At 34.8% G+C, this 23,764-nt stretch overlaps 2 protein-coding genes across 9 annotated transcripts in view; one reads left to right on the top strand and one right to left on the bottom strand.

Moving 5' to 3' along the window:
- Positions 1-23,764, bottom strand: part of LOC120430222 (putative peptidyl-prolyl cis-trans isomerase dodo) — a 277,938-nt gene that overhangs the window by 32,441 nt on the left and 221,733 nt on the right. The gene's annotated exons all lie outside the window — the stretch shown is intronic.
- The window catches only part of LOC120430217 (ecotropic viral integration site 5 ortholog), a 129,660-nt gene that overhangs the window by 25,239 nt on the left and 80,657 nt on the right, over positions 1-23,764 (top strand). For 4 of the 8 annotated variants that reach the window (XR_008212439.1, XR_008212440.1, XR_008212441.1 and 1 more), the window contains exon 2: positions 16,359-18,047. Coding sequence is in view for 5 of the 8 variants with exons in the window: in XM_052710033.1 (XP_052565993.1) it covers positions 17,403-18,047 (645 nt within the window). In the remaining 3 variants the exon portion in view is untranslated. The remainder of the gene's footprint in view (positions 1-16,358; positions 18,048-23,764) is intronic. The other 4 variants (XM_052710009.1, XM_052709991.1, XM_052710019.1 and 1 more) reach the window with 4 other exon arrangements.

Consider the following 23,764-nt stretch of genomic DNA (forward strand, 5'->3'; position numbering starts at 1 on the left):
TTTTTGTCATTTTGAGTGTCCGAAAAAGTACTAGATTTGAGCATAAAGACGTTACTTATTCCACCTTAAAGTGGTTAGTGCTTTCCTCACTTTAAAATCTTTTCGACCTACAAATGTGGATCGCATTATTGATCTGGACGGCATTTTTATCTAAATGTCTGAGAACCGGCTTCAAAAACTTTTTAGAGAAATCATCTTTTTGTGATAATGGTTCGGTTGAGCGTTTTAGAAACCGGCTCCGTGGTTTAATGGTTACGGCTTCTGCCTCACAAGCAGAAGGTTCAGGGATCAAATCCCGGTCGGTACCTTTGAAATTTGGAATCAGAAATTTGAACTTTGAATATGAACAAAAACGAAAATGAATCAGGTGGGATTCGAACTCACGCCTTTGGATTGGTGGTCTGGGACGCTAAGCAGTCGGCCATCAGAAGGTTTTACACTCTATCAGTGAAATGATCCGTAGTGTTGAAACATGTTATCTTCTCATATTATTAAATACGCGTTGATCCCTGATTTGCCTGACGGGATTGGAAGTCTAAATATAGATCGAGTTTCCTTCAGATGCTTGCTTCTATGTTTAGGCGGGGCCGAACAATGCCCAGCGACCTCGGAATTGGACCGCAAGGAGCGCTGTCATAGGGGTATGGCGTCGCTATTTTTAGACCACGTTTTCCACTTTTTCTCATCGAAACCGACTACTTTATCGACTTCATTTTGCTGGGCGAGATAGGACGCCGTCTATTTTTAGACGATGACTCAGCACTTTTACACTCTTGCACTTAAAACAACCAGATGACAGCACGATGTAACGCCACGTCCCTATTCTGAAACGGGTCGTTGGAAGCAGCGCGAGGGCTATCACCACCTAATACCCGGGACTGAGATAAGTTGTATCAGCATTCGGCATATACAAAGTCTGATACAAACTATACTTTCCCATAATATCGCTACCGGTTAGCGGGTATTGGATTGGACCACACACACACACACAATGGTTCGGTTGAGCGTTTAAGGTGAAGCCGATGATCATTTTCGAAGAAAATTGACCATCACTATAAAATATTCTGTATTAAATTCAATTTAACGAATTCCAGCACCAAAAGGAATCAGCATGTGCTGGTTGTTGCCTTCTTGAAGCCACTGAAAGAATTTTTGATCTAATCAAATGTGCTTCAAAATTTATATAATTTTGTGGCACAGTCATTGACGTCCTAGTTGGCAATCATTGATAAATGACGATTTCCATAACTTTACAAGGAATGGGATAATCGTTACCAAAAGGAATCAGCATGTGTAAGGCACTATTCTAAACAACTTGTTGAAGGAATTTTGTCAAAATATTGAAAGCGACGCAAAATTTATATCTTTGAACAAAAAATCATGACAATGATGGAAGTCTTCACGTTAAGCAGAATGCATTACTGTGAATAAAAAGAGACGAGTTGTTCCTTTTAATACCGCTATATACATATTTTAATATCTTGACAGATACGTTCTTCGTCTACTACTTGCAGACTTCATCAGTGTTCTGTTCTCGACTTTTCAAGAGCTTTTCGTAGAAAAATGTTCGGCATGAGTAGTGTTAGTTTTTTGTCAAACATTCAATTCAATGTTCCATCATAAAATGTGTGTCGTGCCCAAGGGGTGCACAAACTATTTTTCATACTGTACTGTTTGATCATTTGGAATAGCCAATAAAGCTTATCCCTTCAAGTATAGAAAGATTTTAACCGTCTACTGCCCAAATTTTTTTTTTCGAAATTTTTTATTTTTCCCGTGTTCAGGAGGTCATTTTGAGCAACTTTTGTTCTACGAAAAACTTGACTTCTCTTGTTTTATATTTTTCTTGTTTTATTTTTAGTATTTTAATTTGCTTTTATCTTGTTTAGTTTATGTATGTTTTAAGTAGTATTTCTACCACCTCCCATCATTGCATTTTGCCTATCTAATTTTTTCATGTTTTTACAGTCACTTTTCAATTTTTTTGCTTGTTTTTCACATTTTCTGCTATAAAATGGCACCATTATCATTTAACTTGTAACAAAATGCGTAGAGGCATAGTCTGGGACACTAGAAAAATTACTGTATACCGTAAACTGGGGTCAATCGGGACACATGGGGCGAATTGGGACAGCAGCTTTAACAATGATGGAGCACAATATTTTGATTTTTCTGGTTGGTTTCGGTTAGAACAGACTCAGGCCAACAAAATGTGTACATCCATTTCCAAATTTAAAAGCTGTAAGTGCTCTAAAAACTGCTGTCCCTATTCAGACTGTAGTCCCGATTCACCCCAGATTACGGTACTTCTTTTTACTTAAAATAAAGGAAATGTTAGTAAAAAAAACAGTCAAAGTTGACCCCTAAAAAAATGACATTTTTTTAAACATTGGCAAAGTCACATCAAACAAGTAAAACGTCCAACCCATAAATTTTCTAAAATTTAAAAGTTCTTCTTCCCAATGCTTTTAAAAGATCAAAAATTGGTTGAAAAATTGATTTTTGGCGATTTTTTAAATCGAAGCCAGTCTAAAGGCGGGGTTGGGTTGTAGAGTTCAAGTGAAATTTCAAGTTTGGAATTTATTGATGAGCAGCATGTAATGCATCTTCATCACTCAAATCAAGTAATTGCAAATGCCATAGGGTACACCAATTTCGAAATAAAATTTTCCCCTAACAATTTTGAAAATTGTACTACGCCATCCCCTTTGCCTACCTCTCAAAACAGATAATTCTCATCGCAAAAGCTCAAAGCTCGCTCCCTGTTTGCTGAGCAGACACATCATTCCACAACTGCTGACTCAGAAGCTGATGTAGACGACCGAGCACAAACCACTCGGAAGCCCTACCCTGCCTCCCCAGTAATGTGTATGTTTAGTGTATCCACCGTAGGAAAAAAATGCCCCCAAAGGTAAACTCGTGCAGTTGGGGAGCCCCATCCTATGTGTATCCAACCTGTTGCCACACGGTCTGCCAAACCAGCAGGTGCCACCTCTAGCGTGTGCGTGAGCCCACCGTGAATTCCTATGCGGAAACTGTTTTTTCTTCTGTTCGTTCGAAAGGCCATCATCACCGCATATCTGCACAGCGGCGCAGGTCGTGCAATTTTTACCCTATATCTTTGACGGAATATCTTGGACTGCACACAGTGGGTTCGAAATGGGTCGTAAAACGGGGTTTGAAATCACTTTAAACTTTTTTTTTTTAAAGAGAATTTAGATTCTGTAACAATTTAAACACTCAAACTTGAATTATACTTAAGTTGAAAGGAGGACGCCCGTAGCCTAGTGGGTAGAGTCGCGTAACATAATCTAATAACACAGAGGATTGATTCTAGAGAAACTTTTTTTTCGTTCAAAGCCAAAACTTTTTCTTCCTCACTGTGTTAATGCTCGCACACTAGCTATAGTGGCACCGGTTGACGACCAAAAAAGGTCGTTTAATAGATCATCACCGCGGAGCGGACGGCCATCAACCGCGCGCGTTTCACGGCCACACCTCTAACGGAGCATATCGTTTTCGTGTTTGGACAGCATTTTCTATATTGTACCCTTTTTCCATCAAGGCCAAACAATTTTCGCCATTCGCCGTGTGGTTTTTCCATCCATTTCGCAAACCTTTGGGAGGTCTCTTGTCATGGCACATGAAGACTTGAAGAAGCGCTTTAAAGCCTGCTCGCATTTCTTCTTCTGTGTTTATTGTCTGACCTAAATCGAGTCAAATTTGAGGCTACCCAGAGTGGGCTTTTGGTTTGATTTGTTCCAATAAATAACAAACAAACCGTAATCAAACAGCCCAAAATGTAGGTCAACGACGACGAGCGCGTAGTTCATAAAAAATGTATCACCACGTGCCGGGTCGTGCTTGCTGTATGGGAATGTCCACGTGCACAAATAGGCGGCGCACGTATTGGCTTCCCCAAAAAATAATACATTCCTAAATTGGAGCGTAAACAAGCTTTAGTTTACTATCTACATGCACACATATGAACGCGAGAAAGTGATTGTTCTTCGTTCTGGTGTGCAGTTCAAAAGTGCAGTGCAGTTCATTTATCCCTGGGTCTGTGAGATTTACTGCCAAATTTAAAAGTTCCAATTTAACGTTTTTTTTTTTAAACAAATGAGTTTCAAAATTGTTGAAATAGCGGTTTGATTATACGTTCTCCAAACAAAATCTAACAAATTTATTAAAATTCAAATTCCTCTGCCTTCAACTGCGTTTTCACAAATTGATTTTTTAAAGAAACAATTCTGCATCATTTGTTTTTACATACCAATCACCATACAATTTTGTGGGCTGGTCATACAAAATGAGCATGTGAATACTCAAAAAATCTGTTACTCGATAAAGGGATTTTTTGATCGATTTGATGTATTCGGCAAACTTGTTGGTTATAATTAGGAGTTTTCAGAAAAAAACGGCTTGGAAAACAAATTTCGGATCTTTTGACGTAGACTTACGTCTTTGTCGAAGGTACTGGGGTGCCATTCCAAAAAACCCGGGCCGAAGGCCCTGGAATATTGCGTCATCCGTCAATCGCTTATATCTTCCTTCCCTCAAATCGAATCGGCACGATTTTGGTTCCATTCGATTCGAAAATTATTCAGCAATTTGCTATTAAATTTTCAATGTTAGCGCCGTCGCTCCGTGCCATACTTTCATACACTTAGGAGCCCAGGGCGGCGAAGTCCTTGTAGATAAAAAGGAAGACACTAGTGGTTGGTACTAGCAATGGTGGCCGACAGCTATAAAGTCAACTTCGTATGTTGGCAAAATAGTTTTACTATTGCAACAACTCAATGTTTTAAAATGTTTCCAAAATGCAGAGATTTTGCAAGCAAAATGAGCGCTTCCCACTCACGGACGGGAAGGTCAAGTACCTATTTTGAGGGGAAAATCACACAAGCAGCGCGACCGGTACCGGTCGCGAAAAAGGAGGGGAAGTAGCGGGCCGAAAACATATATAAGAAACTGCGCCAGATTTCAGACCATCATTCACGTCTCAGACGTCGGACCGGCAGCAGCAGCAGGAGAGAGACCAGAGCAGCAGCAGCAGGAGAGAGAGGGACCAGAACTGCAAAAGAAGCGCGCATCGCCTTCTCGTCGTCACCGTCAGCCAGTTGCCTCTCGATGGCCGGACCGTTTGGATCTTTCGTGGTAGGGGGTGAGGATTTCCCAACTCTTCGGAGTTGCCTCACTCCCCGTCTCTCGTCCCACCCGTGATGAGTCGGTGAAATGCCTTTCAGGAACTAGTGTTGGTCTTCGGGGGTGACGGATTGCACAGCTTTCTGAGGCTGCTCCCCCCCAACCCCTCTCTCTCCCCCACATTATGATACCAAACTTTCATTCGGTTCGCGAAAAAATCATTTTTCGTTTCGTTTCTCTCCTCCATTCGATGTTTCCATTGTTTAAATAAGGATTGAGTTGACTGGAGTGTGTAAGTTCTGTCTTGTTGGGGGGTCCATCTCCCATTTACGATCTTATTCCGTAAATGTATTTCAAGTATCTAGCTAATTCTTCAAAATTAAGATATGGAAAACTCTATGTCCACATCATAAAACTTTACGTAGTCTACGCCATTCCGGTTATGTCTGTGACATAACTACTTTGACTTTTTATTTGACTATTTATCACTAAAAGTTGATTTCCAAAAATACATATTTTTCAATTTTTGATTTTTAATAAGTTTTTTAGGAGATTCTTTTGGCATCTTTTGTGCTCGAGTTTAGGATTGATATCGTCAGAAATATCGTTTAACCAAATTGTAGATGAGCAATTCTCTACAAAACCGGCCGATTTCGACCATTTTTATTTTTTGTATTTTTTGATTTGGCTCAAACTTTGTGGGGGCCTTCCCTATGACCAAAGAAGCCATTTTGCATCATTAGTTTGTCCATATAAATTTCCATACAAATTTGGCAGCTGTTCATACAAAAATGGTACGTAAATATTCGAAAATCTGTAACTTTTGAAGAAATTTTTTGATCAATTTGGTGTCTTCGGCAAAGTTGTAGGTATTGTTAAGGACTATTTAGAAAAAAATAGGTACACGGAAAAAAAAATTTCCCGATTTTTTTATTAACTTTTTTTTTACAAAAACTCAAATTCCCAAAATACGTATTTTTTGATTTTCGAGATTTTTTGATATGTTTTAGGGGACAAAAATCCGCAACTTTTGAGCTATAGAGAAACATGGTCAAAAAATCTGCCGCCGAGTTATGATTTTTTGAAAAACTGGTGATTTTTGGAAAAAAACGAAATTTCATACATAAAATTTTTTTGACCTCATTTTTTTATGCAAAATTGAATTTGCAATCGAAAATTACTTAACAGATTTTTTGATAAAGGGCCCCGTTTTCAAGATATAGCCACCGAAAGTTTCATTTCAGCGAAATATTTGCAGTTTTTCGATTTTTAAAAATAGTGACCATGAGTGACCATTTCTAAAAATATTTTTTTTGAAAAGTTCAGAAAATTTGCTATAAAATTGTCTAAGAGACATCGAAGATTGGACCTCTGGTTGTTGAGATACAGCGGCTTAAAGAAAAAGAAACACGAAAATTGAAGTTTTCTAAGTCTCACCCAAACAGCCCACGATTTTCTAATGACGATATCTCAGCAACTAATGGTTCAATTTTCAGTGTTAATACATGAAACATTCGTGAAAATTTCCGATCTTTTCGAAAAAAATATTTTGAAAAAAATTAAATCAAGACTAACATTTTAAAAGGGCCAAACATTGAATATTATGCCCATTTGAAATGTTAGTCTTGATTTAAAAATTTTCAAAATATTTTTTTCGAAAAGATCGGAAAATTTCACGAATGTTTCATGTATTAACATTGAAAATTGAACCATTAATTGCTGAGATATCGTCATTAGAAAATCGTGGGCTGTTTGGGTGAGACGTAGAAAACTTCAATTTTCGTGTTTCTTTTTCTTTAAGCCGCTGTATCTCAACAACCAGAGGTCCAATCTTCGATGTCTCTTAGACAATTTTATAGCAAATTTTCTGAACTTTTCAAAAAAAATATTTTTAGAAATGGTCACTCATGGTCACTATTTTTAAAAATCGAAAAACTGCAAATATTTCGCTGAAATGAAACTTTCGGTGGCTATATCTTGAAAACGGGGCCCTTTATCAAAAAATCTGTAAAGTAATTTTCGATTGCAAATTCAATTTTGCATAAAAAAATGAGGTCAAAAAAATTTTATGTATGAAATTTCAATTTTTTCCAAAAATCACCAGTTTTTCAAAAAATCATAACTCGTCGGCAGATTTTTTGACCATGTTTCTCTATAGCTCAAAAGTTGCGGATTTTTGTCCCCTAAAACATATAAAAAAATCTCGAAAATCAAAAAATACGTATTTTGGGAATTTGAGTTTTTGTGAAAAAAAAGTTAATAAAAAAATCGGGAAATTTTTTTTTCCGTGTACCTATTTTTTTCTAAATAGTCCTTAACAATACCTACAACTTTGCCGAAGACACCAAATTGATCAAAAAATTCCTTCAAAAGTTACAGATTTTCGAATATTTACGTACCATTTTTGTATGAACAGCTGCCAAATTTGTATGGAAATTTATATGGACAAACTAATGATGCAAAATGGCTTCTTTGGTCATAGGGAAGGCCCCCACAAAGTTTGAGCCAAATCAAAAAATACAAATAAAATCCATTTCCGGTTTTGGTAGAGAATTGCTCAGATGCAAAATCGAATTTGCATTCGAAATTGACTTTGTTTTTTTGAAAGTGTGCACCGTTTTCAAGTTTAAGGCTTTTTAAAATAAATGCACAAAATGCACCCCTGCAGTAAATATTTCCTAATTTTTCAAATACGGTGATCAATCAATTTGTCAGAAGTGGCCGCGTGGTCCCGTTTGGTGGTCGGATGCAAAAAAAAAAACTGGAAAACTGCTGCGTCATCGTCTAAAAATAGACGGCGTCCTATCTCGCCCAGCAAAATGAAGTCGATAAAGTAGTCGGTTTCGATGGGGAAAAAGAGGAAAACGTGGTCTAAAAATAGCGACGCCATCCCCCTATTCTGAAAATTTGAATATGAACGAAAAATTCATTAGCTTGCGGCGAGGTTCGATCCCCAGACAACAATGCTAACCACCAGACCATCAAGGCTTAGTTGACTAGAAAGATTAAGAATGCTATAAGAATCCAAGAAACTTGATTGAAATCTGTGAACCTAAGAACAGAACAAATGCAATATAGGGACGTGGCGTTACATCGTGCTGCCACCTGGTTTTTTTTAAGTGCAAGAGTGGAAAAGTGCTGAGTCATCGTCTAAAAATAGACAGCGTCCTATCTCGCCCAGCAAAATAAGGTCGATAAAGTAGTCGGTTTCGATGAGAAAAAGTGGAAAATGTGGTCTAAAAATAGCGACGCCATCCCCCTATGGTATGCAAAGTTGAATTCAAGAACTTTACTGGTTGCATACTCGATAGGCGAATATTGAACTTTCAACACGAACAGAATTCACCACAAAAAGCTTGGTGAACCAAATTTTAAAAGCTTTCAAGATAGAGGGTGACGATTCTCGAGATTTTCAATTTCCCGGGAATCGAAAGTTGAATTTGGCAATTTCCCGGACCCGGGAGTTTTTTTTTCTATGCCAATATTGGCGATAATTTAAAAGAAAATGTAATATTACTTTTTTTTATCAATTAAAATACATTTACTTCAAAGTTATTCTATGAAACGTTAACTTCAGGATCCTATGTATCTGAGGAACTATATCTACCTTTTGATTTTTTTTTCTGAATCTGCAAATACAAGATCATTTTTTGTGCTTTTTGGGACTCAAAATTGTAGTTTAAAATGTTAACGAATCTTTATTCGCACTGAGTGATTTTTCAAAAGTTTCACAAGCTTGTTGCATGAACTTCTTATTAAATTTTTGTGAAGTAAAAAAAATAACTAATATATAATTTCCCAGTATCGGGATGTTTGCAATATGATAAACAACGACTCAAAACAACAATTTAAACTTGTTTTTTTTTCGTTTTTAAGGTCAACTGTAAATATTCATTGAAGAAATATTTACAGTTATCAGGAAAACCTGAATGTTCACAATTGCTTTGCCAAAATATAATTGAATATTGAGGTTGACGTGAAACACAAAACGACTTATTGATTTCAAAAAAGGAAATTACCTTGATACAGCAAAACTACCCTAGGGACTTAGATTAAAAAAAAAACAGATTATGAGGATTGCTATGCTCGAGAGAGGATATGGAAATTGAACTTGTTTTGAAAAAGCTTTTACCTCTTAGAAATAATAAATAAAAATTATTAAAAAAAAACTTAAGATTTCATTTCTGGAGTGTAAATGCTAATTTTGTTGGCTTCTCTCAATTATAGTTATTGAAATTTTGACAAGTTAAATTTTAAACTTTCTAGATAAGAAGATCAGAGAAGCATTGGTTAATTCGAACTTGGACATCGAACATTGAACTTCGAATGTTCTAAACAATTTAGAATTTTTCAAATAATTTTCTGATTAGTTTATATAATTTTGCTTCGATATTTATAAGTATAAAATTTCCCGGGAGTCTCGACCGAATTTCCCGGGAATCGAGAGGTCCAAAAATGGTCGATTTCCCGGGAATTCCCGCTCGTCACCCTCTATTTTGGACATTTCTAAGGTTGAGCTAGATTTTCATGTTTCGAGATTATTTTTATAGAAAATCGAGTTAATATTACACACTGCCTGTAAATTTACCAAATATAAATTTTGAGCGATTTCGAATTGCCGAAATAATTTTAATTGAAAATTGACTGGATTTAGAAACATTTTTAATTTTTCGTTGTTCGTCACTTTTTTTCAGTTTTTGCTTCTAAATTTTTCGCACGCAAATTAGAGGATCTACATAAAGATTATTATTATTTACACTGGATTGCTTAACTGTAAGAGGTCTGCTCAATAAATAGAATTGTGTATAGAGAACCAAGGGATAGACACATTTTAAATTTCTCAAAGCACTTTTACTCACTGTTTGATATAGGACATCCGACACACGCGATAATTCAGAGCACATACGAGCACAATCAGGCACCGACAGCGTAGTTGTTAGTACAAAGTCTTCACAAAAAAAAATTCACGTGCCTCTGGCTTCCAAAACAAGCTAAACAAACAAAACCGTTATCGTGCAAGTGCACCTTAATTTAAAATTACGGCACCTGCCTACTTGTGTTCATGTGCTTTGAAGCTTCCCAAATAAAAACAAACATTTGCTCAACTGAAACAGTTCTTTAAAAAAGACGATGGTTTAATAAACAACAAGATTAAAAAAAAAAACAGACAAATTTGAAACTATAATTGTAATTTTTTATACCAAGGAATCTTGTCAACATTATAAAATGTAGAATAATCAAGTTAAACTACTGTTCGAAATACCGACATATCAATTCAGAGCAGTAACAAACCAATTTGATTAGCTAAATATATTTCGTTCGTGGAACATGAGTAAGTAACTCCATGTAAAAACCACACTAAATTACCCTCAAACGGTCCCCAGAAGTGTACTTGAGCCAAGATCATTGCTCCACCTTGAACTACCAACCCATAAATCGACAATTCTGGTCCCCAAAATATGTTTGCGAAGTGCCCTCTTCCACCGAAATGACATTCCCACGTGCCACGAAGCACCGTTCCGGAACGCACCGCACGCGTTTGTCGACACCTGCGTCTTTGACCTTATTTACGGCGCACACGACACGCCGGCAATTGCACTTGGTTCTGGTTCTAAGGCTGTTGACTTACAAGGGGGTAGCCCCCAAACCCAATTCGGGTGATAAATAATATAAGCGGAAGGCCGCAGACGGTGATATCAACCTGATGAATGACTAGTAAGTGTTGTAAAGTAATTGCGTTTATGTTACATATATGCTCGTGGAGTGGAGCGGTTTCGGAGAAGTTTGTTTTATGTTTCCTTGACCCTTTCCGAATGCGACGGCAGTTGGAGGTTTGATTGACGGGGAAAAAATAGGGCAATTTTTCGACAAATGATGATGATGATGGCCATGAAAGTGTAGGCTACTGAGTGATGGTTCTACCATTTGATACGATACGATATCTGGGTCAATCAGGAATTGAATAGATTGTCAAATTGTTACCATTTATCATTAAAATAAAAAATAACAAGTTTTGACTGAAAATCTAACAAAAATCGTATGATTATTTTGTCTATGAATTCCTATCCCATATTCAAACTTCAAACAAAGGCCAAAAATTTCTTACCAAAAGTTGACTTTTTGTTAAGTTTTCGCTTAGAAAAATGCATTTTCAAAATGATGTTTTTGTAAAAATCTGAAAAAGAGGGGAATGCCCTGGGCGCGAGGGTGGACTAAATGTCACCAAACTTGGGATTTATTGTTTTTGGAGCAAAAACAACCCCCATGCCAAATATGAGCAGATTTGATGAAGGTCGATGTCGGACGCGTGGTCACTTGAGAAGGAATGGCCCATATTGCAATTAATATTCAACATAGTTACCGTCATCTGGGGCGAATCGGGGCACATGGGGTGAATTGGGACAGCAGTTTGTATTCATTCATTCCCAAATTTTTAGCTTTTAAGTGCTCTAAAACGTGTTGTCCCTATTCAGAAGGTAGTCCCGATTCGCCCCAGTTGACGGTAAGGCTTTAATACCTATGAGTTCTGCGACCCAATTTTAGTCAAATTTGAATATATCAGCCTTTTAAATTAGAAAATGCATATTTTTAATTAGTTATTACCGCCCTTTTGGCCACCATCTTGGATTTAAAAAATCAAAATAATTTTAGAGTAGTTTATGGGTCATTCTTAAGCTCGATTATTAAAATTCAGACAACGAAAATTTTATTTTTGCAATTCCACTGTGAAACTGTCAACTTTTCCTGTCCTTCTGGAGAAACGAAACGGCCTACTTTTCCCTACCAAAAATAACAGAATGGAAAATTAATACCTTTCAATAACAGTGCTGAAAAGTTCTACTTTTCAGCACTGAAATAGGTGCTGAAAAGTTGATCTTTTCAACACTACACGGAAAGAAGGTTTATCGTGAATCTTACTAAATTTCGGTTAAAAATCCTAAAAAAATTGGTTGTTTTTTCAACCACCAATTTTTTTAGCTGGAAATCCTAAAAATAAATCCTGGATTTGACAGCTGGATCCAGGTCCTAAAAATGATAAATCCAGCTAAATTTTTAGTAAATTTTACTAATTTGCAAGCTGGAAAAATGCTGTCAGTCTCAAAAGCTGTATGTTTTGAGAAGGTCTGTTAGCTATTTTAGCTAGATTTTATGGTATTCTAGGAATTTTTATAGTTAACCCAGCGTGTTTTTAGGCTGTTTCAACTAGTTTTTTTGAAATCATTCTCAAAATTTTCCATTGATGGCTGCGAAGCCAGGTATTTTCACACATCTTTTTAGCTAGTTTAGCTAACTTTGCCACTATTCTTGGTAGGTGTTTTGGTTGGAATAGCTAATTTTTCCACTATTTCTACAAGTTTTCTTTCAAAAGCCTCCGTTGCTGCCTGCAAAGCACGCATTATTCACCCAACCTTTTGGCTGATTTAGCTCGTTTCTTTTTTGTTCTTGCTTCGTTTTTCGGTAAGTCCAGCTAATTTTTCGACTGTTTTAACTGGTAATTTCGAAATCATTTTAAAAATCCCTTGCTGCCTGTAAAGTTGTTTTTTAATTTTCAAAAACACTTTTTGCTGGTGTAGCATGATTTTCCGCTATACTTGGTACGTTTTTTGGTAGAGTAAGTTCTTTGGATGTTTCAATAGTTTCCAGGCTTTTTAAACTACGTTATAGTTGATCATCCTAATAGTACGGCTTTGTTGCGATATTCTATTGACAAATAAAAAAAAATAAATACAGTAATACAAAAATACAAAAATACAAAAATACAAAAATACAAAAATACAAAAATACAAAAATACAAAAATACAAAAATACAAAAATACAAAAATACAAAAATACAACAATACAAAAATACAAAAATACAAAAATACAAAAATACAAAAATACAAAAATACAAAAATACAAAAATACAAAAATACAAAAATACAAAAATACAAAAATACAAATACAAAAATACAAAAATACAAAAATACAAAAATACAAAAATACAAAAATACAAAAATACAAAAATACAAAAATACAAAAATACAAAAATACAAAAATACAAAAATACAAAAATACAAAAATACAAAAATACAAAAATACAAAAATACAAAAATACAAAAATACAAAAATACAAAAATACAAAAATACAAAAATACAAAAATACAAAAATACAAAAATACAAAAATACAAAAATACAAAAATACAAAAATACAAAAATACAAAAATACAAAAATACAAAAATACAAAAATACAAAAATACAAAAATACAAAAATACAAAAATACAAAAATACAAAAATACAAAAATACAAAAATACAAAAATACAAAAATACAAAAATACAAAAATACAAAAATACAAAAATACAAAAATACAAAAATACAAAAATACAAAAATACAAAAATACAAAAATACAAAAATACAAAAATACAAAAATACAAAAATATAAAAATACAAAAATACAAATTCAACTTAATTTATCGTACTTTACATAAATTTTAATTAATTCTAACTTAATTTAACTTAATTTAACTTAATTTAACTTAATTTAACTTAATTTAACTTAATTTAACTTAATTTAACTTAATTTAACTTAATTTAACTTAATTTAACTTAATTTAACTTAATTTAACTTAATTTAACTTAATTTAACTTAATTTAACTTAATTTAACTTAATTTAACTTAATTTAACTTAATTTAACTTAATTTAACTTAATTTAACTTAATTTAACTTAATTTAACTTAATTCAACTTAATTTAACTTAATTTTACCTAATTCAGCTAAATTTTACTTAATTCAACTTAATTTTACTAAATTTTACCAAACAACTTTTAACAACAATTGAACTAAATTCTACCAAATGTAACGAAATTTCAAAAAATGTATCTTAGTTTAATTAAATTTAACAAAAATTTCTAGATATAACCACACTTGACTAAATTTATTTCTTTTTTACTATGTTCAGTTTAATTATACTAAACTTAACTTTAGTTAATTAAACTTGATTTTTAATTAATCATAATTTAACTAAATTTAATTAAATTTATCTAAATTTTACTGATTTTAACAAAATTTAATCAATTTAACTTAATTTAACTGAATTCTACTTTTTTCTAAATTCAACCAAATGTAATTCAAATTAACTTTCACTTAATTTAAAGTAATTTAACATTATTTAACTCTATTTTTTGATGTGCTTCAAATGCATAAAGTGCCTTGCTCGTACGGATCTGTCAAACATTGGCCAGTCTATATCTAGACACTCTGTACCCGCAGCCTCCCCCCACGTAGACAGATGTCCATACAAAAAAAGTGGAGTGTGGACAAACGCCAGCCTCCACCTCCCCCGCCAAAGGGTTCACGACAAAGGGATGCCACCAATCTTCCAAGCAAAAATTAGAGGCTCAACTTCTAACCTCTTTCCCTCAACACAAAAAAAAAACTTCTCACCTAATCAACTGAAGATCTCAGCCCGCAGAAAGTCTTCCTGGCTTTCAATCCATTCACTCACGCACCATCTCCACCTTTTGCACTTGCACTTTCGACTTTCAAACGCAGAATCGTCACAAAACTCCGCGAACTGAGCGGCTTAAACAGGATCAAACACGATACGAGACGTTCTCTTGCTTTGTGTTGGTCTCGAACTGATGATCTGTCAAAAAATCCATGCTGCCGCTTCCAGCTAGTTTTTCGGTAAAAAGTAGGCAAAATTGTGCTGAAACACCATTATTTTTGGTGAAATCTCTCCTGTCATTTTGATTTGGGCTGTCAGTTTTGGATAGCAAATCAGCAATCAGGGTTAGCTGTTTCACCAATCCCAAGTTGGTAAATTTACCTGTAATTTTAGCTAATTTAACCAAAAAAATCACTGTTCCACCAATTTGAAGCCAGCTAATTTGAATTGTTAAATTTAAGATGGAACTCCTTTCCGTGTAGTATCGAAAAGTAACATTTTTCAATATTTTTTTTATTTTGAACGATGAATTTACTAAACACGTGAATGTTTGACATAAAATTCCATTAAAGAAGCGTTTTTCGGAATTGCAAAAAATGATTTTTTTCAGCACTCGTCGTATTTATCTAACTCGGTAAACCTCGTTGGATAAATGTACAGCTCGTGCTGAAAAAAATCTTCTTTTTGCAACTTGTTGCATAAACTACTATTTCGTTATTCGATTATCCGTAGTGAAATTTTTCTGAGGCCTTCGGACAATCGAGTCTAGACTGTACGTACATCCAGATGTTTGGTATGCGTCCAAAAATCGACTCAACCTACTTTTCACGCCAAAAGTAACAGTACTGAAAAGTACTTTCGTCGTGAAACTACTTACTTTTCCTGTCATTCTTGAATGACGAAACTGCTTACTTTTCTGTACCAAAAATAGCAGAATCAAATAGTAACCATTTTCAAAAAAAAAAAAAAATGTTGGAAAGTTCTACTTTTCAGCACTGAAATGGATGCTGAAAAGTTGAACTTTATACTTTTTTTTCCAACTTTTCATTTTTTTTATTTAAACGATTCATTGTTGTGTTTTTCGAAATTGCAAAAAACGTTGTATGGAACTCGATGCAAAACTTGATTTTCTCATCACTCGTCGTATTTATCCAACTCGGTGAACCTCGTTAGATAAATGTACGACTCGTGCTGAAAAAATCTTTATTTTGCAACTTGTTGCCTAAACTACTATAATGCAATTCCGTCTTGAAACTTCTTACTTTTCCTGTCACTCTTGAGAGACGAAACGGCCTACTTTTCGCTACCAAAAATAACAATATCAAAAAGTAATAGTTTTTGATACAAGGGCTGAAAAATTATACTTTTCAGCACTAAAATGGGTGATGAAAAGTTGAACTTTTCAGCACTTGTAATGTTTTTAAAATATTGTTTTGATATTAACAATGAATTGTCTAAACACATGGACATTTTAATGGAAATTCAATTAAAACTCGTTGCAAAATTGATTTTTTCAGCACTCGTCTTATTTGTCCAACAAGATTTAAAAATTCAACTTTTCAGTACTTGTAACGAAATGTTATAGTTTTCAGCACTTGTATCTAAATGAGGAGGCAACCTTGGCATATTTTACAATATAATTGTTTCAATATTGGGTTCAAGATTGCAACAATTTTGAAAGAAGAAAAAAAAAACAGCTCCCTGATTAATGTGTACCCCGAGCTTCGTCTTCCAGAATAATTATTTTCTAACAGCTCTTTTATCTTTCCTTTCCATTTCAGAATGTTATCCGCACAAACATTTCCACGAATGGAAATAGCTTGAAAACGGTCGTCCCAACCAACATCTAAGAAGAACCTCATCCCACACAATTTCCCATGATTGTCAACAACCGCGGCAAGAACAACGGCGTTTCACATCCGTCGCCAAACATTAGAAGCCCCCACCCCCACCGCCGTTTAAACGGCGATTAAGATAATAGTGGTTGCTCCCAAGAGTAGTGAAAAGCCGGCAAAAAAAGATAACAGAAGAAAAACAAAGCTTGAAAAAGGCTTGTGACGGCAAGAGCGCAACTTGTTCGGAAGAAAGTATTTGCAAAAGTGCTCTCAGCCTCGCTCTCTCTCTTTCACAAACATTCAATGGGGGCACAGTGTGGTTTTTGGAGGGAGGACACACGTGGGCATTTGTTTTAATTTTTGGTTCATTGTTTTATTTCTTATAGGTGTACCACCTTCTACTAGTCCGGTTATCGTGTTCTAAGTGGGAGTCACTTAAGTTTGTACGTTTGTTACTTTTGTTTTCCTAATTAAATTTAGTTTAAAGCTTTATAGTTTTGTTAGAACACTGCCAACCGATGCTTAGTTGTTGAAACGAAATAAGTATTATTTTCCAATACCCTTATAGATATTAAGAGACCAAACCAAGTGCGTGCGAACAGCAGACCAATAGCAATGTTCTATTTATTACTGTTTATGTAAGTGTGCGCGTGTGTGCGTGTTACTCCTGTATGTATGTCGTGGTGCCACGTGCACAGAAGAAGCCGCCACTTTCCATGGATGGCCGATCGACGTGCTGAACTAGGTTAAGAGCCGGTTTCGGAACGGGTTCAACGACCATTTAAAAGTGTTCGTGTGTGTGTGTGTTCTCTATTGTATACTCATCGTCATCGTTGTCCGGGAAAGGTTCCTAGCCCCGCACGACCCACCATCCCCTGTAACTGTCTGTGTGTCGGATCCCCGCTCGGAATTCCCGGTATCAAACCCGCCCCAAAACAAAAAGTCGTAGACACCCAACCCCGGTAGAGTAAATCGCAAATAGCTCATAGTATGACCTTGACGGTGTCGGAATCGGACGGCAACACTCTGCGCAACAATAACGCCAACGCCAACAACAACAACAACACTCTCAACAGTTCGGATATGACCGAATCTCTACCCAGTTCTGAACTCTCCCTGCTAGCAAAACTGGAGGCCGCCAACAAGCTGATCGAGAGTGACTCGAAGAGTCTGAACTCGCTGCAGAGTTCCGCCCACAGCCGGAAGAGCTCGGACACCAGCCAGATTTCGCTCAACTCGGGCGCCTCCTCCGTCGGGGAGGAGGACATCTGGTCGACATGGGCCAGCATCGTGGCCGACTGGGAGGCGGGCCAGAAGCGGAAGGCGCCTACCGTTAAGGAGCTGGTCCGGAAGGGCATCCCGCACCACTTTCGGGCCATCGTCTGGCAGCTGCTGTGCGGGGCGACCGAGGCGGACAAGAAGCAGTACGCGGAGTACATCAAGGCAACGAGCGCCTGCGAGAAGGTCATCCGGCGGGACATTGCGCGGACCTATCCGGAGCATGACTTCTTCAAGGAGAAGGACGGGCTCGGGCAGGAGGCGCTGTTCAACGTGATGAAGGCGTACTCGCTGCACGACCGCGAGGTCGGCTACTGCCAGGGCTCGGGCTTCATCGTGGGGCTGCTGCTGATGCAGGTGAGTCGGGTTGTCTTTCTCATTTAAAAGCATAGGATTTTCTTTGATCCTTTGAAGGGGATACATTTACATTTACATACATTTACAGCCATATTTCAAAATATTAGTAATGCTTATGGGAGGAAAGAGTTTAGATTGCTTGTAGCTAGCGAAAAGGTGGAAATTTGTATGATTTTATAAACTGTTTTTAAAGTTATTGACCCGGAATTAATATCATTTTTTTACTGTGAACATACACGGACCACTGCGATATCTATTGTAGTATGATCTGTTAATATCATGATTTGCTTTGAATTGAATGCATATTGTATTTTTTTTTATCGTTAAACTCACACATACCTTTTCTTGTTACCGTGACCCAAATATCTTAAATCCAGGGAGTCCTAGGATGACCCAAAACATCTAAAAAAGTAGTCTACAATGAAGCTATGCGGGTATGATCCGTGGTCAAAACCGGTCGATATCTTTCTTGTTACGGTAGTAGACTTACAGATCTTAACTTGAGGGAGTCCTAGGAGAACCCAGGACATTACAACACATTAGCAAAGTAGTCTACCCAGCCCTCTGTCACGACGGCCATGTTTATGAAACCTAAATGTTCGACGCGAACATGAAGACAACAAAGAAGATGAAGAACGCATTTACTGTCAAATTTTGAAAATAAACAAACCGCGTGGTAAAAAAAGGCATAATTTCAAAATGTTAAAATGATTTCTATGAAAAGAGTCCCGAAGGACCCTATCCGACAGAGACTGGATAAAAGCCCCGCGAAGTGTCAATGAAGACGGTTTTGCAAGTTCAAAGTTCAAATTTGTTCGGACCACTTCGCGAAGAACTTCTTGTGAGTCCACGAAAGGTCGGAATCTACACAAGCACCCGATTCCTTCGATTCCCTGTGCGAGTCGACAGCGGGAGTAAGCCAGTCCTCGGAGAAGGTTATCGAAGGATGCTTGGAAAGACCAGCTCCGCCACAATCACCGAAATCACGGATGTTTCTGCACTTGGTCGGTTACAGCCCTGCGAAGTATGTTGGCTGACATATCGGGCGGCCAGTCAAAAAAAAAAAACAGCCAGAAGTCGCCTGACAAAAAACTTTTGCTAGAAAGAGATAGGAAACCTGATGCAAACAAACGTCCAGCTGTAATGTAAACATACTTTGAATATGTTGGTAAATTTCTGACTAGAAAGCCTTATACTGCTACACTCACAGAGCCCACGCAGTAGTATTAGTGAAGAGCCCACGATAAACAACGTGGGCTCTTCACTAATACTACTACGTGGGCTCTTCGAGGTTTTGGTGACTGTCAAACGTTCTAGCCATTTACAGTGGTGCCAGAGGGTTGAGTCTACCATACTCACTTAAGCTATGCGGGTATTATCAGCGGTCAAAAACCGCCGACCTCTTGCTTGTTACGGCGGTAGACTCCAAGGAGTTCACGGATGACTCAGAACATCCCAATAAGTTGTTACAACATCACACTGTAGCCTTCCATACTCACTGAAGCAGTCTGGGTAGGACTCGGTTTCAAAATCTTGAAGTTTCGACTTTAAAAAAAGTTAAAAAATTGATATTACAGGCCAAGGTATAAACATTTGAACGAAAAAAGTGTTTTAAAATGCATTATACACCTGTCCAGTTGTTTTGCAATAACTAATTTACAAGATTTCTATTAGTACGTTCGATTTTTTTGATCGATTTGGTGTCTTCGGCAAAGTTGTAGGTATGGATAAGGACTACACTGAAAACAAAACGGTACACGGTAAAAACATTTTTTGTGATTTTTTATTTCACTTTTTGTCACTAAAAACTTGATTTGCAAAAAAACACTATTTTTCTGATATGTTTTAGGGGATATCAAATGCCAACTTTTCAGAAATTTCCTGAGCAGGCATAAAATCTTTGACCGAGTTATGAAGTTTTGAATCAATACTGATATTTTTCAAAAATCGAAATATTGGTCGCAATTTGTTTTCCAAACAAACAATATTACGCCAAACATTCAGTATTACGGCCTTTTGATTCATCTTATCCAGAACCTACAACTTTGTCGAAAACCAAATCGATCAAAAAACTCCTTCGAAAGATACAGATTTTTGAATTTTCGTATATCATTTTTGTATGGACAGCTGCCATTGTATGGGAAATTATATGGACAAACTAATGGTGCAAAATTGCTCCTTTGGGCATACATACCGAAGGCACCAACAAAGTTTCAGCCGGATAAAAAAATACGAAAATTAAAATTAAAAAAAGGCCAATTTCGTAGAGTATTGCTCAAAGGTGACAGAAATGGCAGAAATGAGAAAAAACACAAAATTTGAATAAAAAAATATTGAAATAAGAAGCCACGGTATTAACATTTCAATGGAAAAGTGTTTTAAAGGCATTTTTCACCAGCCCCGTTGTTTTACAATCAATTTCAAATTGTTTTCAGTTAATAAGACTATTTCCGTTAAAATTTTGAAGTTCTTTGAAAAAAAACTTGCCTCCGGTTTTTGGGCCGATTTTGAAAAAGGGGTCTGAATAAACTTTGAAAAATATTTTCATCGGCCTTAGTGATAAGAACCGAAACAGAAATATGGGGATTTTTCCGCGTGCATTTTTTTCTGAAAAGTCCTATTTATAACCTAAAATTTTACCATCGATACCAAATCGATCAGAAAATCTGGTTGCCAGATTTTTAAACTCAATTTTTAGGTCATTCATGTTTCCATCCGACGATGTGAAGATGGACGATTCAACAAAATTTTCCTTTTTTTCAAATTTCACTTATGTTTTAATTTGTTTGACAGGGTTGTCAGGTTTTTTAATCTTTATGACAAATCAGAAACAACGATATGTAGAGGTAAAGAAAAGCAACTTCTGAGATTTTTTTCCATAAAAAATACACTTTTTGCTTTAAGATGTAAAACAAGCTTGCTTTTAAGTTTAAAAAATGCTTAAAGATTTTTGTTTTCTGATTTTCGTTCAAAAAAAGTGTGACCACCGTTTTGATTATCTTCCGGATAAGAGTTTTAGTTTAAAAATTAATTATTTACTGTAAAATTAGATTAATTCACAGCAGAGCGATTTAAAAACAAGTACCGTCATATTGGGTGAAGTACGGTATGCTGATCGGAAGGAACGCGGTCAAGAAATGTTGCGTGTTCTTTTCGTGACCCCCCCAAGAAAAGTTGACAGTTCGGTATGAGCGCGATTGACGGTGTGCGCGCTTGAGGTTCTTTCGAGGAAAAAATAAAAAGATTAAAAATATTCAAAACTTAAAATTAAATAGATTAAAAATGTTTATTCAAAAACTTTTAACAACAATTATAAACAAAATTAAGAAATCAATAAATAAAAGCAAATTTAGAAATTCTTAAATTCTAAAACAAGAAAAACTGAAATTAAAAAAATATGTAATTATGAAATAAGGAAATTAAAAAAACTATGTAATTATGAAATAAGGAAATTAAAAAATTAGGAAATTAGGAAACAAGGGAATTAGGAAATTTGGAAATTATGATATTAGCAAATCAGTAAAATAAAGAAAATAAGAAAATTAGTAATCCTAATTATGAAACAAGGAAATTAAGAAATTAGAAAATTAATATGTAAGGAAATTAGGATGTTAGGAAGTTAGGAAATTAGGAAATGAGGAAATTAGGAAATTAGGAAGTTAGGAAATTACGAAATCAGGAAATTTGGAAATTAGGAAATAAGGAAATTTTTAAAATTAGGAGACTGGGAAATTAGGAAGTTAGGAAGTTAGGAAATTAAATTAGGATATTAGGAAACTAGGAAATTAGGAAGTTAGGAAAATAGGAAGTTAGGAAATTGGGAAATTAGGATATCAGGAAACTAGGAAATTAGGAAGTTAGGAAATTAGGAAGTTAGGAAATTAGGAAGTTAGGAAGTTAGGAAATTAGGAAATTAGGAAATTAGGAAACTAGGAAATTAGGAGTTTAGGAAGTTAGGAAGTTAAGAAATTATGAAATTAATATGTTAGGAAATTAGGAAGCTAGGAAATTAGGAAATTATGAAATAAGGAAAATAGGAAATTCAGAAATTAGAAAATCGTGAAATTAGGAAAATAATATGTTAGGAAATTAGGAAATTAGGAAGTTAGGAAGTTAGGAAATTTGGAAATTTGGAAATTTGGAAATTAGGAAGTTAGGAAATTAGAATATTAGGAAGTGTGGAAGTTAGGAAGTTAGGAAATTGGGAAATTAGGATATCAGGAAACTAGGAAATTAGGAAATTAAGAAGTTAGGAAGTTAGGAAATTAAGAAGTTAGGAAATTAAGAAGTTAGGAAATTAGGAAATCAGGAAATTAGGAAGTTAGGAAATTAGGAAACTAGGAAATTAGGAGTTTAGGAAGTTAGGAAGTTAAGAAATCAGGAAATTTGGAAGTATGGAAATTAGGAAATAAGGAAATTAGGATATTCGGAAACTAGGAAATTAGGAAGTTAGGAAATTTTGAAATTATAAAATAAGGCTGGTACAAATGTTTAATTTTTTTTCTGGAATTCCTAAATTCTTAAATTTTTAAATCTTTAAATTCTTAAATTCTTAAATTCTTAAATTCTTAAATTCTTAAATTCTTAAATTCTTAAATTCTTAAATTCTTAAATTCTTAAATTCTTAAATTCTTAAATTCTTAAATTCTTAAATTCTTAAATTCTTAAATTCTTAAATTCTTAAATTCTTAAATTCTTAAATGCTTAAATTCTTAAATTCTTAAATTCTTAAATTCTTAAATTATTAAATTCTTAAATTCTTAAATTCTTAAATTCTTAAATTCTTAAATTCTTAAATTCTTAAATTCTTAAATTCTTAAATTCTTAAATTCTTAAATTCTTAAATTCTTAAATTCTTAAATTCTTAAATTCTTAAATTCTTAAATTCTTAAATTTTTAAATTCTTAAATTCTTAAATTCTTAAATTCTTAAATTCTTAAATTTTTCAATTCTTAATTTCTTAAATTTTTTAAATTCTTTTATTCTTACATTTTAATTCAAGATTTTTTAATTTTGGAAGAAATAGAGTTTTTGATTGTTATAATTTCGAGGTTTTCGTAAATTTTTATTTACGAATTTCCGATTTTTAAAACTTTTGGAATTTCGACTTGTACATTCGTTTCGAATTTTAACATTTTTGATCTATGGAATTTATAAAAACGTTAAAAATTAAAATTATTATTCAATTCTGCATATTTTTAATTTTGATTTTCCAAATTTCAGATTTTTGTTGAAATTTTCTTTATTATTTAAAAAAAATGTTATTTGAAATTTCTGAAATGTTTGTTTTTTTTTCACATTTTTGAATTTGTTGTTTGGTTGGATTTCAAAATTTCAGATTATTATTGTATTTTCTGTAAGAACATAGATATTTGTATGCTTATTGTCAAGTTTAATTTCACTCTGATTTACTTCATTTTGGTCCCGCGAGTGTGGATAAATCGGACAGTGCAGGGGACTCATAATCCAGAGGTAGCTGGTTGGTACTAGCAATAAATTGTTGGTGACACGATGGTCGACATCTATAAAGGCAACTTCTTTTTTTACTCCATTTCGACCGAAAAACTAAATCTGTCCTTTTAGTTTCAATATTCTGCTTTTTGAGATTCGGCGGGAATTTTAAATATTATTATCTCCAATACAAAATTATTAAAACGTTTGTAATTATCAGTCGCATTCAAAAAGAAAAATTACAATTCTTTGATTTTTTCATCAAA

This window comes from Culex pipiens, chromosome 1, assembly GCF_016801865.2.
Source record: "Culex pipiens pallens isolate TS chromosome 1, TS_CPP_V2, whole genome shotgun sequence".
NCBI lineage: Eukaryota > Metazoa > Arthropoda > Insecta > Diptera > Culicidae > Culex > Culex pipiens.